This window comes from Nerophis lumbriciformis, linkage group LG33, assembly GCF_033978685.3.
Source record: "Nerophis lumbriciformis linkage group LG33, RoL_Nlum_v2.1, whole genome shotgun sequence".
Lineage (NCBI taxonomy): Eukaryota > Metazoa > Chordata > Actinopteri > Syngnathiformes > Syngnathidae > Nerophis > Nerophis lumbriciformis.
Genome location: NC_084580.2, coordinates 24,561,812 through 24,580,520, shown reverse-complemented (window position 1 = coordinate 24,580,520; position 18,709 = coordinate 24,561,812). Strand labels below are relative to the sequence as shown.

Genomic DNA, 18,709 nt, shown 5'->3' with positions numbered 1-18,709 from the left:
TGTGCCAAAAAAATTTGGTGTGTAAAATTTCAGTTAGTCAAAATTAGTTTTTTGCAATTCAGTTTGTAAAAATTCAGTGTAAAAAAAAATCAGTTCATAAAAAAAATCAGTGCAGAAAAAAATCAGTGTATAAAAAATTTAGTGCAGAAAAAAATCAGTGTAAATAAATCAGTGTGTAAAAATTCAGTCTATAAAATCTTTAGTGCAGAAAAATTATGTGTCAAAAAAATGTGGTGTGTAAAATTTCAGTTAGTCAAAATGCAGTTTTTTACAATTCATTTTGTAAAAAATCAGTTCATAAAATAATTCAACGTAGAAAAAATTTGTTAAAAAAATTACAGGAGAAAAATTCTGTGTAAAAAAACTTCTGGTGCAGGAAAAATTCAGTGTGTAAAATTTTGTGTATACATTTTTATTTAGAAACATTTAGAGCAGAACAAAATTCAGTATAATAAAAATCAGTGTCAAAAAAATTGTAAAAAAAAAATTCTGTGTGTAAAATATCAGTGTAAAAAATAGTGAAGAAAAAATGTAAAAATGTGTAAAATTTCAGTTCATAAAAAATGTGCAGAAAAATGACTGTATGAGTACAGTACATACATAAGTAGGTGTAGATATAGAGTGTGAAATAAAACACCATTTTAACAAGCGTCTTTTCTAAGCTCCTTGGCCAGCCGCTAGATCAGGTCTGGTTGACATAGCAAGACCGAGGCACACAGGGTTATGTTTGGCCCGCCAACAGACTTCCAAGTGTCTCCAGTTACTTCCAGCTTTTAAAATAGACCATTCTCACATTCTCCGGCTGAGGCCTCACAACCTGAACGTGGACTTAACTGTTTGACAGCCAAGACCGCAACTGAAACCAAGTCCAGGTCTCACTTGGTCTCAGAGTCAATCAGAAGTATGTGAAGAGTTTCTTTCCAAGGTTGCTTCAGATTCATTGACGTAAATACTTAGAAGTGTCTAAGGACTATCTGGTATCATATTTCATCCATTCGGTTTTGCACTGCTGATCCTGGTCAGAGTCACCAGTGACCTGGACCCTGTCCCACATGAAGGTTCCATAAGGACAGTTGACCTAGGACTATCCCAATAGGAGCCAATGGGAACCAGAGTCGTCATTAGGAAAGTTCCAATCAGGGATTTACTGATAACCATGATCCATGGGTGAGATTGGCCGATACCGATACTCATCACATGTACGAACTGTAGATTTACTGATAACCATGATCCATGGGTCAGATTGGCCGATACCGATACTCATCACATGTACGAACTGTAGATTTACTGATAACCATGATCCATGGGTGAGATTGGCCGATACTGAGAAAAACTATGTATAAAAAAATCAGTGCATACAAATTCAATGTAAAAAAAATTGGTGTATAAAAAAATATAATAACGAAAAGTTCAGTGTAAAAAAATCAGTGTGTATGAAAAAATGCGTAAAAAAAAAAATTGGTGCACAAAAACTGTGTTAAAAATGTTCTGTATCAACATTTTATGTATAAAAAAAAGTCAGTGTGTTAAAATTCAATTTAGAAAATGTGTTTATAAAAAATTCTATCCAGAAAAATTCAGTGTAAAAAAATTAAGGTATACAAAAATGTTATGTAGAAAAATTTAGCATAAATAATTCAGTGTAAAAAATTCAGTGTTTTAAAATTAAGTTGGTAAAAATTCAGTGTAAAAAATCAGTACAGAAAAGTCCAATGCAAAAGAATTCAGTGTAAAAAAAAAAATATGTGCAGAAAAAGTCAGTGTTAAAAATGTTGGGTATCAACATTTAGTGTATAAAAAAGTCAATGTAGAAAATTAGTTTATTAAAAATTCAGAGCAGAAAAAGTCAGTGTAAAAAAAAATAGTGTAGACAAAAATTTAATGCAGAAAAATTCTGCGTAAAAAATTCAGTGTAAAAAAAAAATCAGTGTATGCAAAAATAATGAGTAAAAATAAATAAATTGGTGCAGAAAAAAATCAGTGTTAAAATGTTGTGTATAAAAAAAATCTGTGTTTTTAAAATTCAATGTAGGAAATTAGTTTATTAAAAAAAAATCAGTGCAGAAAAATTCAGTGTAAAAAATTGGTGTACAAAAAAAATAATGTACAAAAATTCACAGTAAAAAATTCAGTGTAAAAAAAAATAATCAGTTAAAAAAAACTAAATTGGTGCAGAAAAACTCAGTGTTAAAATGTTGTGTATAAACATTTATTGTAAAAAAAAATCTGTGTTTTTAAATTCAACGGTAGAAAATTAGTTTATAAAAAATTCAGTGCGAAAAAATTTATTGTATAAAAATTCAATGTATAAAAATTCAATGTATAAAAACATTTAATGCAGAAAAATTCTGCGTAACAAATTCAGTGTAAAAAAAAATCAGTGTATGCAAAAATAATGAGTAAAAATAAATAAATTGGTGCAGAAAAACTCAGTGTTAAAATGTTGTGTATAAAAAAAAATCTGTGTTTTAAAATTCAATGTAGAAAATTAGTTTATAAAAAAAAAATCAGTGCAGAAAAATTCAGTGTAAAAAAATTGGTGTACAAAAAAAATAATGTACAAAAATTCACAGTAAAAAATTCAGTGTAAAAAAAATCAGTGTATACAAAAATAATCAGTTAAAAAAAACTAAATTGGTGCAGAAAAACTCAGTGTTAAAATGTTGTGTATAAACATTTAGTGTAAAAAAAATCTGTGTTTTTAAATTCAATGTAGAAAATTAGTTTATAAAAAATTCAGTGCGAAAAAATTTAGTGTATAAAAATTCAATGTATAAAAATTCAATGTATAAAAACATTTAATGCAGAAAAATTCTGCGTAAAGAATTCAGTGTAAAAAAAAATCAGTGTATGCAAAAATAATGAGTAAAAATAAATAAATTGGTGCAGAAAAAAATCAGTGTTAAAATGTTGTGTATAAAAAAATCTGTGTTTTAAAATTCAATGTAGGAAATTAGTTTATAAAAAAAAATCAGTGCAGAATAATTCAGTGTAAAAAAAATTGGTGTACAAAAAAAATAATGTACAGAAATTCACAGTAAAAAATTCAGTGTAAAAAAAATCAGTGTATACAAAAATAATCAGTTAAAAAAAACTAAATTGGTGCAGAAAAACTCAGTGTTAAAATGTTGTGTATAAACATTTAGTGTAAAAAAAATCTGTGTTTTTAAATTCAATGTAGAAAATTAGTTTATAAAAAATTCAGTGCGAAAAAATTTAGTGTATAAAAATTCAATGTATAAAAACATTTAATGCAGAAAAATTCTGCGTAAAAAATTCAGTGTAAAAAAAAATCAGTGTATGCAAAAATAATGAGTAAAAATAAATAAATTGGTGCAGAAAAAAATCAGTGTTAAAATGTTGTGTATAAAAAAAATCTGTGTTTTAAAATTCAATGTAGGAAATTAGTTTATAAAAAAAAATCAGTGCAGAAAAATTCAGTGTAAAAAAATTGGTGTACAAAAAAATAATGTACAAAAATTCACAGTAAAAAAATCAGTGTAAAAAAAATCAGTGTATACAAAAATAATTAGTTAAAAAAAACTAAATTGGTGCAGAAAAACTCAGTGTTAAAATGTTGTGTATAAACATTTAGTGTAAAAAAAAATCTGTGTTTTTAAATTCAATGTAGAAAATTAGTTTATAAAAAAATTCAGTGCGAAAAAATTTATTGTATAAAAATTCAATGTATAAAAACATTTAATGCAGAAAAATTCTGCGTAAAAAATTCAGTGTAAAAAAAAATCAGTGTATGCAAAAATAATGAGTAAAAATAAATAAATTGGTGCAGAAAAAAATCAGTGTTAAAATGTTGTGTATAAAAAAAATCTGTGTTTTAAAATTCAATGTAGGAAATTAGTTTATTAAAAAAAATCAGTGCAGAAAAATTCAGTGTAAAACAATTGGTGTACAAAAAAATAATGTACAAAAATTCACAGTAAAAAAATCAGTGTAAAAAAAATCAGTGTATACAAAAATAATTAGTTAAAAAAAACTAAATTGGTGCAGAAAAACTCAGTGTTAAAATGTTGTGTATAAACATTTAGTGTAAAAAAAAATCTGTGTTTTTAAATTCAATGTAGAAAATTAGTTTATAAAAAATTCAGTGCGAAAAAATTTATTGTATAAAAATTCAATGTATAAAAACATTTAATGCAGAAAAATTCTGCGTAAAAAATTCAGTGTAAAAAAAAATCAGTGTATGCAAAAATAATGAGTAAAAATAAATAAATTGGTGCAGAAAAACTCAGTGTTAAAATGTTGTGTATAAAAAAAATCTGTGTTTTAAAATTCAATGTAGGAAATTAGTTTATAAAGAAAAAATCAGTGCAGAAAAATTCAGTGTAAAAAAATTTGTGTACAAAAAAAATAATGTACAAAAATTCACAGTAAAAAATTCAGTGTAAAAAAAATCAGTGTATACAAAATAATCAGTTAAAAAAAACTAAATTGGTGCAGAAAAACTCAGTGTTAAAATGTTGTGTATAAACATTTAGTGTAAAAAAAATCTGTGTTTTTAAATTCAATGTAGAAAATTAGTTTATAAAAAATTCAGTGCGAAAAAATTTATTGTATAAAAATTCTATGTATAAAAATTCAATGTATAAAAACATTTAATGCAGAAAAATTCTGCGTAAAAAATTCTGCGTAAAAAATTCAGTGTAAAAAAAAATCAGTGTATGCAAAAATAATGAGTAAAAATAAATAAATTGGTGCAGAAAAACTCAGTGTTAAAATGTGTATAAAAAAAATCTGTTTTAAAATTCAATGTAGGAAATTAGTTTATAAAAAAAAATCAGTGCAGAAAAATTCAGTGTAAAAAAATTGGTGTACAAAAAAAATAATGTACAAAAATTCACAGTAAAAAATTCAGTGTAAAAAAAATCAGTGTATACAAAAATAATTAGTTAAAAAAAACTAAATTGGTGCAGAAAAACTCAGTGTTAAAATGTTGTGTATAAACATTTAGTGTAAAAAAAATCTGTGTTTTTAAATTCAATGTAGAAAATTAGTTTATAAAAAATTCAGTGCGAAAAAATTTAGTGTATAAAAATTCAATGTATAAAAATTCAATGTATAAAAACATTTAATGCAGAAAAATTCTGCGTAAAAAATTCAGTGTAAAAAAAAAAATCAGTGTATGCAAAAATAATGAGTAAAAATAAATAAATTGGTGCAGAAAAACTCAGTGTTAAAATGTTGTGTATAAAAAAAAATCTGTTTTAAAATTCAATGTAGGAAATTAGTTTCTAAAAAAAAAATCAGTGCAGAAAAATTCAGTGTAAAAAAATTGGTGTACAAAAAAATGTACAAAGATTCACAGTAAAAAATTCAGTGTAAAAAAATCAGTGTATACAAAAATAATTAGTTAAAAAAAACTAAATTAGTGCAGAAAAACTCAGTGTTAAAATGTTGTGTATAAACATTTAGTGTAAAAAAAATCTGTGTTTTTAAATTCAATGTAGAAAATTAGTTTATAAAAAATTCAGTGCGAAAAAATTTAGTGTATAAAAATTCAATGTATAAAAATTCAATGTATAAAAACATTTAATGCAGAAAAATTCTGCGTAAAAAATTCAGTGTAAAAAAAAATCAGTGTATGCAAAAATAATGAGTAAAAATAAATAAATTGGTGCAGAAAAAAATCAGTTTTAAAATGTTGTGTATTAAAAAAATCTGTGTTTTAAAATTCAATGTAGGAAATTAGTTTATAAAAAAAAATCAGTGCAGAAAAATTCAGTGTAAAAAAATTGGTGTACAAAAAAATAATGTACAAAAATTCACAGTAAAAAATTCAGTGTAAAAAAATAATCAGTTAAAAAAAACTAAATTGGTGCAGAAAAACTCAATGTTAAAATGTTGTGTATAAACATTTAGTGTAAAAAAAATCTGTGTTTTTAAATTCAATGTAGAAAATTAGTTTATAAAAAATTCAGTGCAAAAAAATTTAGTGTATAAAAATTCAATGTATAAAAACGTTTAATGCAGAAAAGAATCAGCGTAACACAATTCCGTGTTTTGAAACTAAGTGTGTAAAAATTCAGTGTAAAAAAATTGGTTTATAGAAAAAAAATCATTACAGAAATGTCTAATGTAAAATAATTCAGTGTAAAAAAATTCCCTGCAGAAAATTTCACTTTGTTAAAATACTGTGTTTAAAAATGTTGTGTAAAAAAAATAAAAATCTGTTTACAAAAAAAATCAGTGCACAAAATTTCACCGTGAAAAAATTCAGTGTGTAAAATTTTCATTGTAAACAGAAATATTCTGTGTAAAAAAAATCAGTTCATGAATAAAAGTTTGTACTTGATGATCATACTTACATACTAAGAAATGTTTAGTCTCGTCCTAATACTTGATGATCATACTTTTGACTTTATGATGATCATAATTGTTTTAGTTATATTGTAAAAATGACAACCGTTGCTTGGAAAGATGAATAAAGGATCCATACAAGTAGAAACGCTACGGACGGCACTTCTACTTCCGGTTAAAAGCTAGTCTTAACAAAGATGGCGCCATAGCACAAACAATAACACACCTTTTCAGTGTATTTCTATTGTTTTTTTTTGGAAACTATTTGCATTATGGCTGTCAGCGAATAAAAAATCCACAAATTAGCCACACCGTTCTATAAGCCGCAGGTTCAAAGCATACGGAAAAAAATAGCGGTAAATATGATAAGAATGGTTCGTTTTTCACCAACCCTGAGTTGGCTCCAAAGATGGCTGCTTGATTTCCTTTTCCGTGGCAATGCACACTGCCCGGGCTTTTTGGATTTATTTGTCAATCAAAACGGACCGTAGTCAGACCAGCGTGGTCTGTAAATGATGCAAGACCGCTAATACCGCACCGTCTTAGCCCACCCTTTAGAGCACAGCTGTAACTTCCTGGCACTAAACCTGCAGAATATAGTTCTCAGGTTTCTCTCGGTTTACATTTTTACACTCATTTCTTAGCATTTTAGCATTGTTTTTCATTTGTATTATCCGGAACTCTGAAATAACTTTTTTTTCAAATTCCCTATTTCCATAGGCGACAAAATCTTACCATTCACCTTACTTCCCGCTTAAATCCCTTAGGCGTGATGGACGGCTGGGCTGTGCTTAAGATTGCAACAGCCCGCTACCGTAGCCCCCACTCCCTCCCCTGTGTTGCAAGTTCTGTGGATTCTATTTAAAATGTTTATGTGTGCTTATGGCTATTGAGTTTTGTTTTTCTTGGCCTTAGTCTGGACCCCCTCCGCAGAAGCGAAGTCTGAGACCGAAACTTGTTTTTAGTCATCCCCCCCCCAAAAGCGTTTACCTTTCTCCCACCTTTCTAAGGGGCGCCGTACGTTGGTGTTCCTCTTCTGTCTCCATGTAATGTTTGTCTGTTCTTGAATGGGATTGTGCTGAAAACCTTAATTTCCCCTCTGGGACTAACAAAATATTTGATTTATGATGATTGATTGACCTCCAAGTCCGAGTCCATGGTTCTCTCCCGGAAAAGGGTGGAGTGCCATCTTCGGGTTGGGGAGGAGATCTTTCCCCCAAGTGGAGGAGTTCAAGTACCATCCTCACCTATGGTCATGAGCTTTGGGTTATGACCGAAAGGACAAGATCACGGGTACAAGCGGCCGACCCGGGTTTCTCCCTTAGAGATAGGGTAAGAAGCTCTGTCATCCGGGAGGAGCTCAAAGTTAAGCCGCTGCTCCTCCACATGGAGAGGAGCCAGATGAGGTGGTTCGGGCATCTGGTCAGGATGCCACCCGAGCGCCTCCCAAGGGAGGTGTTTTGGGCACGTCCGACCGGTAGGAGGCCACGGGGAAGACCCAGGACACGTTGGGAAGACTATCTCTCCCGGCTGGCCTGGGAACGCCTCGGGATCCCCCGGGAAGAGCTGGACGAAGTGGCTGGGGAGAGGGAAGTCTGGGCTTCTCTGCTTAGACTGCGTCCCACGCGACCCGACCTCAGATAAGCGGAAGAAGATGGATGGATGGATGGATGGATGATTGATTGGAATATGCTTGTTTCCCCACCTTTTTCTTGAGTCCAAGATGACAGCAACTGCCAGTACGTTTCCATGCACTCCATGAGTCTGATTTCTCAAATAACACCCGCCCCCTCGAGAGATCTGGTTTCCAATCGCATAATCCAGGTGTGTTAGTCCGAGTTTTCTAAAAACCGAACACGATCGGATTACGCCCTTTCCATATGATGTAAGAGTCTTATGTAGAGTCGAAGTATTCGAGAAATCGGACTAATTTAATGTATGGACACGTACTGAGTGGCGTCGTCCTTGGCATCTATACTACTAATATTTGGATCCATCCGTCCACCCCTGCTTCCTGTTGTGGTCCTGGTTCGATTGTGGCAAACTCAAGTTCCATCCATCCATCCATCTTCTTCCGCTTATCCGAGGTCGGGTCGCCGGGGAATCAGCCTAAGCAGGGAAGCCCAGACTTCCCTCTCCCCAGCCACTTCGTCCAGCTCCTCCCGGGGGATCCCGAGGCGTTCCCAGGCCAGAGATAGTCTTCCCAACGTGTCCTGGGTCTTCCCCATGGCCTCCTACCGGTCGGACGTGCCCTAAACACCTCCCGAGGGAGGCGATCGGGTGGCATCCTGACCAGATGCCCGAACCACCTCATCTGGCTCCTCTCTATGTGGAGGAGCAGCGGCTTTACTTTGAGCTCCCCGCGGATGACAGAGCTTCTCACCCTATCTCTAAGGGAGAGCCCCGCCACCTGGCGGAGGAAACTCATTTCGGCCGCTTGTACCCGTGATCTTGTCCTTTCGGTCATAACCCAAAGCTCATGACCATAGGGGAGGATGGGAACGTAGACCGACCGGTAAATTGAGAGCTTTGCCTTCCGGCTCAGCTCCTTCTTCACCACAACGGATCGATACAGCGTCCGCATTACTGAAGACGCCGCACCGATCCGCCTGTCGATCTCACGATCCACTCTTCCCTCACTCGTGAACAAGACTCCGAGGTACTTGAACTCCTCCACTTGGGGCAGGGTCTCCACCCCAACCCGGAGATGGCACTCCACCCTTTTCCGGGCGAGAACCATGGACTCGGACTTGGAGGTGCTGATTCTCATCCCGGTCGCTTCACACTCGGCTGCGAACCGATCCAGCGAGAGCTGAAGACCCTGGCCAGATGAAGCCATCAGGACCACGGCTCCAGCACTATGGAATGCCCTCCCGGTAACAGTTAGAGATGCTACCTCAGTAGAAACATTTAAGTCCCATCTCAAAACTCATTTGTATACTCTAGCCTTTGAATAGCCCCCCTTTTTTTTTTTTTAGACCAGTTGATCTGCCATTTCTTTTCTTTTCTCCTCTGCTCCCCCCTATCCCTTGTGGAAGGGGAGACACACAGATCCGGTGGCCATGGATGGGGTGCTGGCTGTCCGGGGTCGGGACCCGGGGTGGACCGCTCACCTGTATATCGGTTGGGAACATCTCTGCGCTGCTGACCCGTCTCCGCTCGGGATGGTTTCCTGCTGACCCCACTGTGGACTGGACTCTTACTGTTATGCTGGATCCACTATGGACTGGACTCTCACAATATTATGTTAGACCCACTCGACATCCATTGCATTCGGTCTCCCTAGAGGGGGGGGTTACCCACATATGCGGTCCTCTCCAAGGTTTCTCATAGTCATTCACATCGACGTCCCACTGGGGTGAGTTTTTCCTTGCCCTTATGTGGGCTATACCGAGGATGTCGTTGTGGCTTGTGCAGCCCTTTGAGACACTTGTGATTTAGGGCTATATAAATAAACATTGATTGATTGATTGATTGATTGATTGATTGATTGATCTGCAAAAAGCAGAGACCTAATCCTGCAGCCATCAAACCGGATCCCCTCAACGCCTTGACTGCGCCTAGAAATTCTGTCCATAAAAGTTATGAAACTCAAGTTATATTATTGAAAGACTTTCTAAACCATGTCTAGGTCCCTGGTTACTGTTCTAAGCATACAGCCGAGAACCAAGACGGAGTGGGTCACAAATTTGCTTCAGAGGCGGTGGCTGTGTGAAAGGAGTAAGCTGAAATAAGGGTTTGATTGGAACAACAATGCCTTGTTTTTCTTGGTTCTACTTGAAAGTCATTAGCAAATAGATGCCGCCTCAAACTGTTGAATCTCTGACATCCACGTTAAAGAGACCGATGTGTGCGATAGACCACTGGCTTTGAAAAACTCTTGAGTGCTTTAAGAAACAATCTGATTGTTAACTTATCAGATCGCCTTTTGTCTCTCTGTTGTTGCTGTAGGTACATACCAGGGTCAGTGGACTGGTGGGATGCGTCACGGGTATGGGGTTCGTCAGAGTGTCCCATACGGCATGGCATCAGTCATCCGCTCGCCTCTCCGAACCTCCCTGGCCTCCCTCCGTAGTGAGCAGAGTAACGGCACAGTGCTGCGCGACAGTCTGACGGACAGCCCTGCCGGCACCCGCGGAGGCTTCGTGCTGAACTTCCATTCAGACGGAGACGGTTCTGACAAAAAGAAGGGTCTCTTCCGCCGTGGCTCTCTCTTCGGCAGTCTGCAGCGGTTGCGCAAATCAGACTCACGCTCGTCCATCTCCAGCAAACGCAGCTCAGCGCGTAGCGACACCACCATGAGTCGAATCAGTTCCAGTGATGCCAACTCCACCATAAGTTTTGGAGATAATGATGACTACTTGCCTCTGGAGGACAACGTCGACGCCACCACTACAGAGTCCTACATGGGGGAGTGGAAGAATGACAAGCGCAGCGGTTTTGGTGTCTCCGAGCGGTCCAACGGCATGAAGTATGAAGGGGAATGGTTAAACAATAAGCGCCATGGCTACGGCCGTACTGTCTTTCCCGATGGCACCAAAGAAGAAGGGAAGTACAAGAATAATGTGTTGTCCCGAAGTATCAGGAAACAGTTGATACCAATGAGGAACACCAAGACCAAACAGAAGGTGGATCGAGCCGTTGAAGGATCAGTGAGAGCAGCTGCTATTGCCAGAACCAAAGTAGAGATTGCCATCTCCAGGTAATAAAGTCCACTTGACTAACCTCTCCTCAGTGGTTGTCCAGTACTTGGTTAGTGTAAGGGACATTCCACCGAATCAATGCCATTTTCTTGTTGTAACGCTAAAATAAACACCGACAAAACTATTTTTCAACTCTAATTGTGATAATAATATTACATTAACCCCTTTTAGACAACTTTCGTGCAAGGTTACTAAGCCAAAGGTGACTCATTTGAGTAACAGGTAGAGGTGCCAGAAAAAAATGTACCCGGACAAGCCCCCATTTATCATACCAACAAAAAGAATGTAGAAATGACAAGGTCTTAAAAGATCTCATCCTCCTTTCCAGCAATCCTGGTGCCCGGGAGCAAACTATCCATTAGAGATACAGTATCATTTCTTTATGAAAACTGGAAAATGTTGTACTAGGCCTGGGAGATACATCGACTTCATCAATAAAATCAAGTTTTTTTGTTGCAGACAATTTAATTAAATGTTTTTTTTCCCCCCGGGCGCTTCCGTAACTTCCGTCCTTAGGGAAATTCACACGCACCTAGCAAAACGTGGCTAATGCTAACGAGAGCGGGACGAGACGTTTGTTCCAAAGAAAGGAAAAGTGTCGTCAGTGGTTGGGTTTTGCAGCAACGGGCGTGGAACAAATGACTGCACGCTGCAAAGTTGGTTTAAAAAAGACAAACTAATTGCAGCATCTGAAACCAAAACACCAAAACTATAGAGACCTCTCAGTGCTACATTCCTATTTACTGAAGTATTTCATTCAAAACAGAAGTTTTGCCTCCCTTAAGAACCTCGATATTGAATACCTTTATTTGATTACCGTATTTTTCCGACTATGAGGCTCACTTAAAATCCTTTTTTTCTCAAAATTCGACAGTGCGCCTTATGTACGGAAATAATTTTGGCTGTGCTTACCGACCCCAAAGCTATTTTATTTGGTACATGGTAAAATTATAAGTGTGATTAGTAGATGGCAGTCACACATAAGAGATATGTGTAGACTGCAATATGATGGCAGTCACACATAAGAGATACGTGTAGACTGCAATATGATAGCAGTCACACTTAAGAGATACGTGTAGACTGCAATATGATGGCAGTCACACATAAGAGATACGTGTAGACTGCAATATGATGGCAGTCACACATAAGAGATACGTGAAGACTGCAATATGATGGCAGTCACACATAAGAGATACGTGTAGACTGCCATATGATGGCAGTCACACATAAGAGATACGTGTAGACTGCAATATGATGGCAGTCACACATAAGAGATACGTGTAGACTGCAATATGATGGCAGTCACACATAAGAGATACGTGTAGACTGCAATATGATGGCAGTCACACATAAGAGATATGTGAAGACTGTAATATGATGGCAGTTACACATAAGAGATATGTGAAGACTGTAATATGATGGCAGTCACACATAAGAGATACATGTAGACTGCAATATGATGGCAGTCACACTTAAGAGATACGTGTAGACTGCAATATGATGGCAGTCACACATAAGAGATACGTGTAGACTGCCATATGATGGCAGTCACACATAAGAGATACGTGTAGACTGCAATATGATGGCAGTCACACATAAGAGATACGTGAAGACTGCAATATGATGGCAGTCACACATAAGAGATACGTGTAGACTGCCATATGATGGCAGTCACACATAAGAGATACGTGTAGACTGCAATATGATGGCAGTCACACATAAGAGATACGTGTAGACTGCCATATGATGGCAGTCACACATAAGAGATACGTGTAGACTGCAATATGATGGCAGTCACACATAAGAGATACGTGTAGACTGCAAAATGATGACAGTCATTCATAAGAGATACATGTAGACTGCAAAATGATGGCAGTCACACATAAGAGATACGTGTAGACTGCAATATGATGGCAGTCACACATAAGAGATACGTGTAGACTGCAATATGATGGCAGTCACACATAAGAGATACGTGTAGACTGCAATATGATGGCAGTCACACATAAGAGATACGTGTAGACTGCCATATGATGGCAGTCACACATAAGAGATACGTGTAGACTGCAATATGATGGCAGTCACACATAAGAGATACGTGTAGACTGCAATATGATGGCAGTCACATATAAGAGATACGTGAAGACTGCAATATGATGGCAGTCACACATAAGAGATACGTGTAGACTGCCATATGATGGCAGTCACACATAAGAGATACGTGTAGACTGCAATATGATGGCAGTCACACATAAGAGATACGTGTAGACTGCAAAATGATGGCAGTCATTCATAAGAGATACATGTAGACTGCAAAATGATGGCAGTCACACATAAGAGATACGTGTAGACTGCAATATGATGGCAGTCACACATAAGAGATACGTGTAGACTGCAATATGATGGCAGTCACACATAAGAGATACGTGAAGACTGCAATATGATGGCAGTCACACATAAGAGATACGTGTAGACTGCAATATGATGGCAGTCACACATAAGAGATACGTGTAGACTGCAATATGATGGCAGTCACACATAAGAGATATGTGAAGACTGTAATATGATGGCAGTCACACATAAGAGATACATGTAGACTGCAATATGATGGCAGTCACACATAAAAGATACATGTAGACTGCAATATGATGGCAGTCACACATAAGAGATACGTGTAGACTGCAATATGATGGCAGTCACACATAAGAGATACGTGTAGACTGCAATATGATGGCAGTCACACAAGAGATACGTGTAGACTGCAATATGATGGCAGTCACACATAAGAGATACGTGTAGACTGCAATATGATGGCAGTCACATATAAGAGATTTGTGTAGACTGCAATATGATGGCAGTCACACATAAGAGAGCGACTTTTCTTACCTTCTGGTACCTGCTGATGTGTATTTGGGATCTGCATAAGCACCTTTTGTATGAAAATAGACCTGACTAGACCCGTTCATCTGCAGTGCGCATTATAATCTGGTGTGCCCTATGGTCCGATGTGTACTGATCAATACAAGCAAAAGCCTCACAGTAAATATGCCAGAACTACCTATAATAAGTACATTTAAAAAATATTATATATATATATAATATTAAAAAATCACACCCGGGTTCGAGTCCCACAAGTCCCGCCCACGGGAAGGCGGGAATAAAAGTGAAACTTGTTATGAATTATTGTGGTCATTTGTATTCATTAGTTTCTTTAAAAAAGTAAGGGTGGGGAAAAAACAGGTGAAAAAATGGGGAATCAAATGTTTTAGGCCATGTCGCCCAGGTCTATGTTGTACAACATTCTGTCTTGACGATACTGGGGAAAAAAGCAGGTGTATTTTTGGTGTTTCGGTATCGACTTGGTATCGAAGTATCAATACCTTTGACAACCCTCGTAAGTATCTTAGTTTTTTTTCATAAAACCTTCCGGGAGTTGAACCTTTTCTCTCTTTACTATCCTGCCACACATCTCTAACGCCAATGACGTTCGAATGTCATAGCTGTGGATTCTTGCGAGGCAGATCAGTAAGTCGAGTTTCTCACTCCTTCCTGGCCTACAGCTTGACGTCCATCCATGTGGAGTTCTTAGCTGATGGAAACAACTGTAAGGACCTGGCTCAGTGGGTGGAGACCTCTGTGTACTTAAACCATTGCCACTGTGAAGCCTTACAGAAGCTTCCAGAGGTACAACTTAGATCCGTTACTAGGGTCTGGACAGTCTGACCTTGTGTGAACCACTCCGGGTTTGAGTGCAGTTACTTTCTTTGCCCGGTAGCTGGTCTGGTGCTGTCCAGCTCTTCATACTTGACACTCTTTCTGGGACGGTCACTTGATCTTGTTCTGAGAGATTGCTTATGGGTGTTCTCACATCTCGTAGTCGCTGGGCATTAGAGCTACGTGATACATCCTATTCCCATGCAGCGTGGAACATAAGCATTTGATCCCCTGCTGATTTTGTAACTGTACCGCCTTACGAAGTTATATGAAGCCTACAGCTTGACGTCCATCCATGTGGAGTTCTTAGCTGATGGAAACAACTGTAAGGACCTGGCTCAGTGGGTGGAGACCTCTGTGTACTTAAACCATTGCCACTGTGAAGCCTTACAGAAGCTTCCATGTTGTGCAGAGGTACAACTTAGATCAGTTACTAGGGTCTGGACAGTCTGACCTTGAGTGCAGTTACTTTCTTTGCCCGGTAGCTGGTCTGGTGCTGTCCAGCTCTTCATACTTGACACTCTTTCTGGGACGGTCACTTGATCTTGTTCTGAGAGATTGCTGATGGATGTTCTCACATCTCGTAGTCGCTGGGCATTAGAGCTATGTGATACATCCTATTCCCATGCAGTGCGGAACATAAGCATTTGATCCCCTGCTGATTTTGTAACTGTACCGCCTTACGAAGTTATATGAACGGGTCTCATAATCCATCAAATGTTCTATATCGCTTGTCGCCATTAGGGTCACGACAAGCTGGAGCCTATCCCTACGCTGTAGACTGGTCACCAGCCAGTCACAGGACAATTTAGACTCTCCAGTCTCCCTCGGACGCATGTTTTTAGAATGCGGTAGAAAGTTGGGGTCGCTGAGGGAAACTTGACTTCTCAGCTGTTTTTGAATTCTCAGGGTACGGACATACCCGAGAAGGACTGCGGCCATATACTTATATTGCAAAAAAGTCCATCACTCAGGGATGACCTAACATCCTGAGGGTTCCGAAACACCCCGGAAAGGGTGCCTGTCCTTAAATAGCCTCAGTGCCCAAAGAGGTCTGGAATGCACCTTTTTTTTGGGGGGGGGGGGGGGGGGGCCCTACTGAGGGGGTGGATGAGATCCGCCCGGAATTCCTTAAGGCTCTGGATGCTGTGGGGCATCGCGTGGACATCGGGGGCGGTACCTCTGGATTGGCAGACCGGGGTGGTGGTTCCTCTCTTTAAAAAGGGGAACCGGAGGGTGTGTTCTAACTATCGTGGGATCACACTCCTAAGCCTTCCCGGTAAGGTCTATTCAGGTGTACTGGAGGGGAGGCTACGCCGGATAGTCGAACCTCGGATTCAGGAGGAACAGTGTGGTTTTCGTCCTGGTCGTGGAACTGTGGACCAGCTCTATACTCTCGGCAGGGTCCTTGAGGGTGCATGGGAGTTTGCCCAACCAGTCTACATGTGCTTTGTGGACTTGGAGAAGGCATTCGAACGTGTCCCTCGGGAACTCCTATGGGGAGTGCTCAGAGAGTATGGGGTTTCGGACTGTCTGATTGTGGCGGTCCGCTACTTGTATGATCAGTGTCAGAGCTTGGTCCGCATTGCCGGCAGTAAGTCGGACACGTTTCCGGTGAGGGTTGGACTCCGCCAAGGCTGCCCTTTGTCACCGATTCTGTTCATAACTTTTATGGACAGAATTTCTAGGCGCAGTCAAGGCGTTGAGGGGATCCGGTTTGGTGGCTGCAGGATTAGGTCTCTGCTTTTTGCAGATGATGTGGTCCTGATGGCTTCATCTGGCCAGGATCTTCAGCTCTCACTGGATCGGTTCGCAGCCGAGTGTGAAGCGACTGGGATGAGAATCAGCACCTCCAAGTCCGAGTCCAAGTGGAGTGCCATCTCCGGGTTGGGGAGGAGATCTTGCCCCAAGTGGAGGAGTTCAAGTACCTCGAAGTCTTGTTCACGAGTGAGGGAAGAGTGGATCGTGAGATCGACAGGCGGATCGGTGCGGCGTCTTCAGTAATGCGGACGCTGTATCGATCCGTTGTGGTGAAGAAGGAGCTGAGCCGGAAGGCAAAGCTCTCAATTTACCGGTCGATCTACGTTCCCATCCTCACCTATGGTCATGAGCTTTGGGTTATGACCGAAAGGACAAGATCACGGGTACAAGCGGCCGAAATGAGTTTCCTCCGCCGGGTGGCGGGGCTCTCCCTTAGGGTTAGGGTGAGAAGCTCTGCCATCCGGGGGGAGCTCAAAGTAAAGCCGCTGCTCCTCCACATCGAGAGGAGCCAGATGAGGTGGTTCGGGCATCTGGTCAGGATGCCACCCGAACGCCTCCCTAGGGAGGTGTTTAGGGCACGTCCGACCGGTAGGAGGCCGCGGGGAAGACCCAGGACACGTTGGGAAGACTATGTCTCCCGGCTGGCCTGGGAACGCCTCGGGGTTCCACAGGAAGAGCTGGACGAAGTGGCTGGGGAGAGGGAAGTCTGGGCTTCCCTGCTTAGGTTGCTTCCCCCGCGACCCGACCTCGGATAAGCGGAAGAAGATGGATGGATAGATGGATGGCCCTACTGAGACCTTAAGTGTCCATTTGCGGTCTTTCCTGATACCTCCAAGAGAGAGTTAGGGTTAGGGCGAGTCTTAGATATGACCAAAGTATACATGTGTCACATTTTCCCTAAATGAACACAGAGAAAGTATTTGAACTCCACACAGAGATGCCCAAGTAGAGATTTTGATCCTCAGTCTCCTGACTTTGGGGCCAACAGGCTAAGCATTAGTGCCATGGTTTTGATTTAATTGAGGGAAATAAAAGTTTGCTCCCAAAACAAAACCTGGTTTCGTAGTAGAAGTGGCAGTGTACTATCATGAACAATTGGGGACTAGACAGTAGGTACCAAAAAAATGGATTCACATCCAAACCTCGATTCTTACTCATCCCAACCCACGTTTAAGGCCATGTCCGTGCAACCAGAATCAGTTTTTCTAACCTGTAACCCGTGTTGAAAAAACTTTCATTACAATTATTATACCAAATAATACAATGCTGGAATTGGTTTGAATTCAGAATCGTGTTAAATCAAGACTTGATTCTGGATTGAATCGGAATAGGTTCAAATTGTTAGGTGCCCTGAGAGTCCCTACTAACAATGTACTTGTTCACAACCACGCATTTGTAGTTTTTAGCTAACATTGCCGTTTCCACAACCGTATCATAAAAGCATGAATACAACTGTGGATTCTTCTAGAACATCTCACACTCGGGCCAAAGCAGAGGCAGCAGACCAAGCTGCGCAGTCAGCTAGTCAAGACTCAGACATTGCCAGAGCTGTGGCCAAAGAACTCTCACCCAGCTTCTACCAGCCAGGTACTCGTAATCGTATCCAATGTATTGCATAATGCATATTTACTCTATGTTCCATCCTATTATCTACGTCATATCTCATTTGAGTTTCATCCCAGAGGAGGCATACAGTGTGAGTTTGTACAAATTCAGAAGGAACCGTTACAGTTTGGTACTTAGGTTGGTTTTAAGATCAAGTTTGAATCTTAGGGTTTCATTTTGAACTTATTTAAGATAACATAAAACTACTTGAATGTCATTCTCCAATAGATACAAATCTCCGCCAAATCTTGCGTTGCAGGCCCGGACTACATTCGGCAGAAATACAACGAGCCGGTGGAAGTGAAGGAGATCCCAGACGAGATCAAAGCGGAGAAAACTCCTTCAAGTAGCCCTCATTTCTACCGCAAAGGCACAACGCCGTCACATTCGCCATCTCAGAGCCCGGGCCCCAGCCCCACTGCTTCACCGACTCTCATCCAGAAGACTTTATTCAGCAGTAAACCGTCTGCCACCGTCAACCCCCCGAACTCTGCCGGGAGTGACAACAGAACCCCAACGCATGGGTCCTTAACCGCAGGTAAGTTGGCCTTAGTATCAACAGGCAGTTGATATTTGAACGGTCAGTCAGTTGATCGTGGGATTGGGCGATA

General features: G+C 39.4%; 1 protein-coding gene across 1 annotated transcript in view; it reads left to right on the top strand.

Annotated features, from left to right (window-relative positions):
- LOC133575582 (junctophilin-1-like) overlaps positions 1-18,709 on the top strand; it is a 49,443-nt gene that overhangs the window by 11,577 nt on the left and 19,157 nt on the right. The window contains exons 2-4 of the mRNA XM_061928262.1: positions 10,267-11,017; positions 17,962-18,080; positions 18,358-18,636. Coding sequence (XP_061784246.1) covers positions 10,267-11,017; positions 17,962-18,080; positions 18,358-18,636 — 1,149 coding nt within the window. The remainder of the gene's footprint in view (positions 1-10,266; positions 11,018-17,961; positions 18,081-18,357; positions 18,637-18,709) is intronic.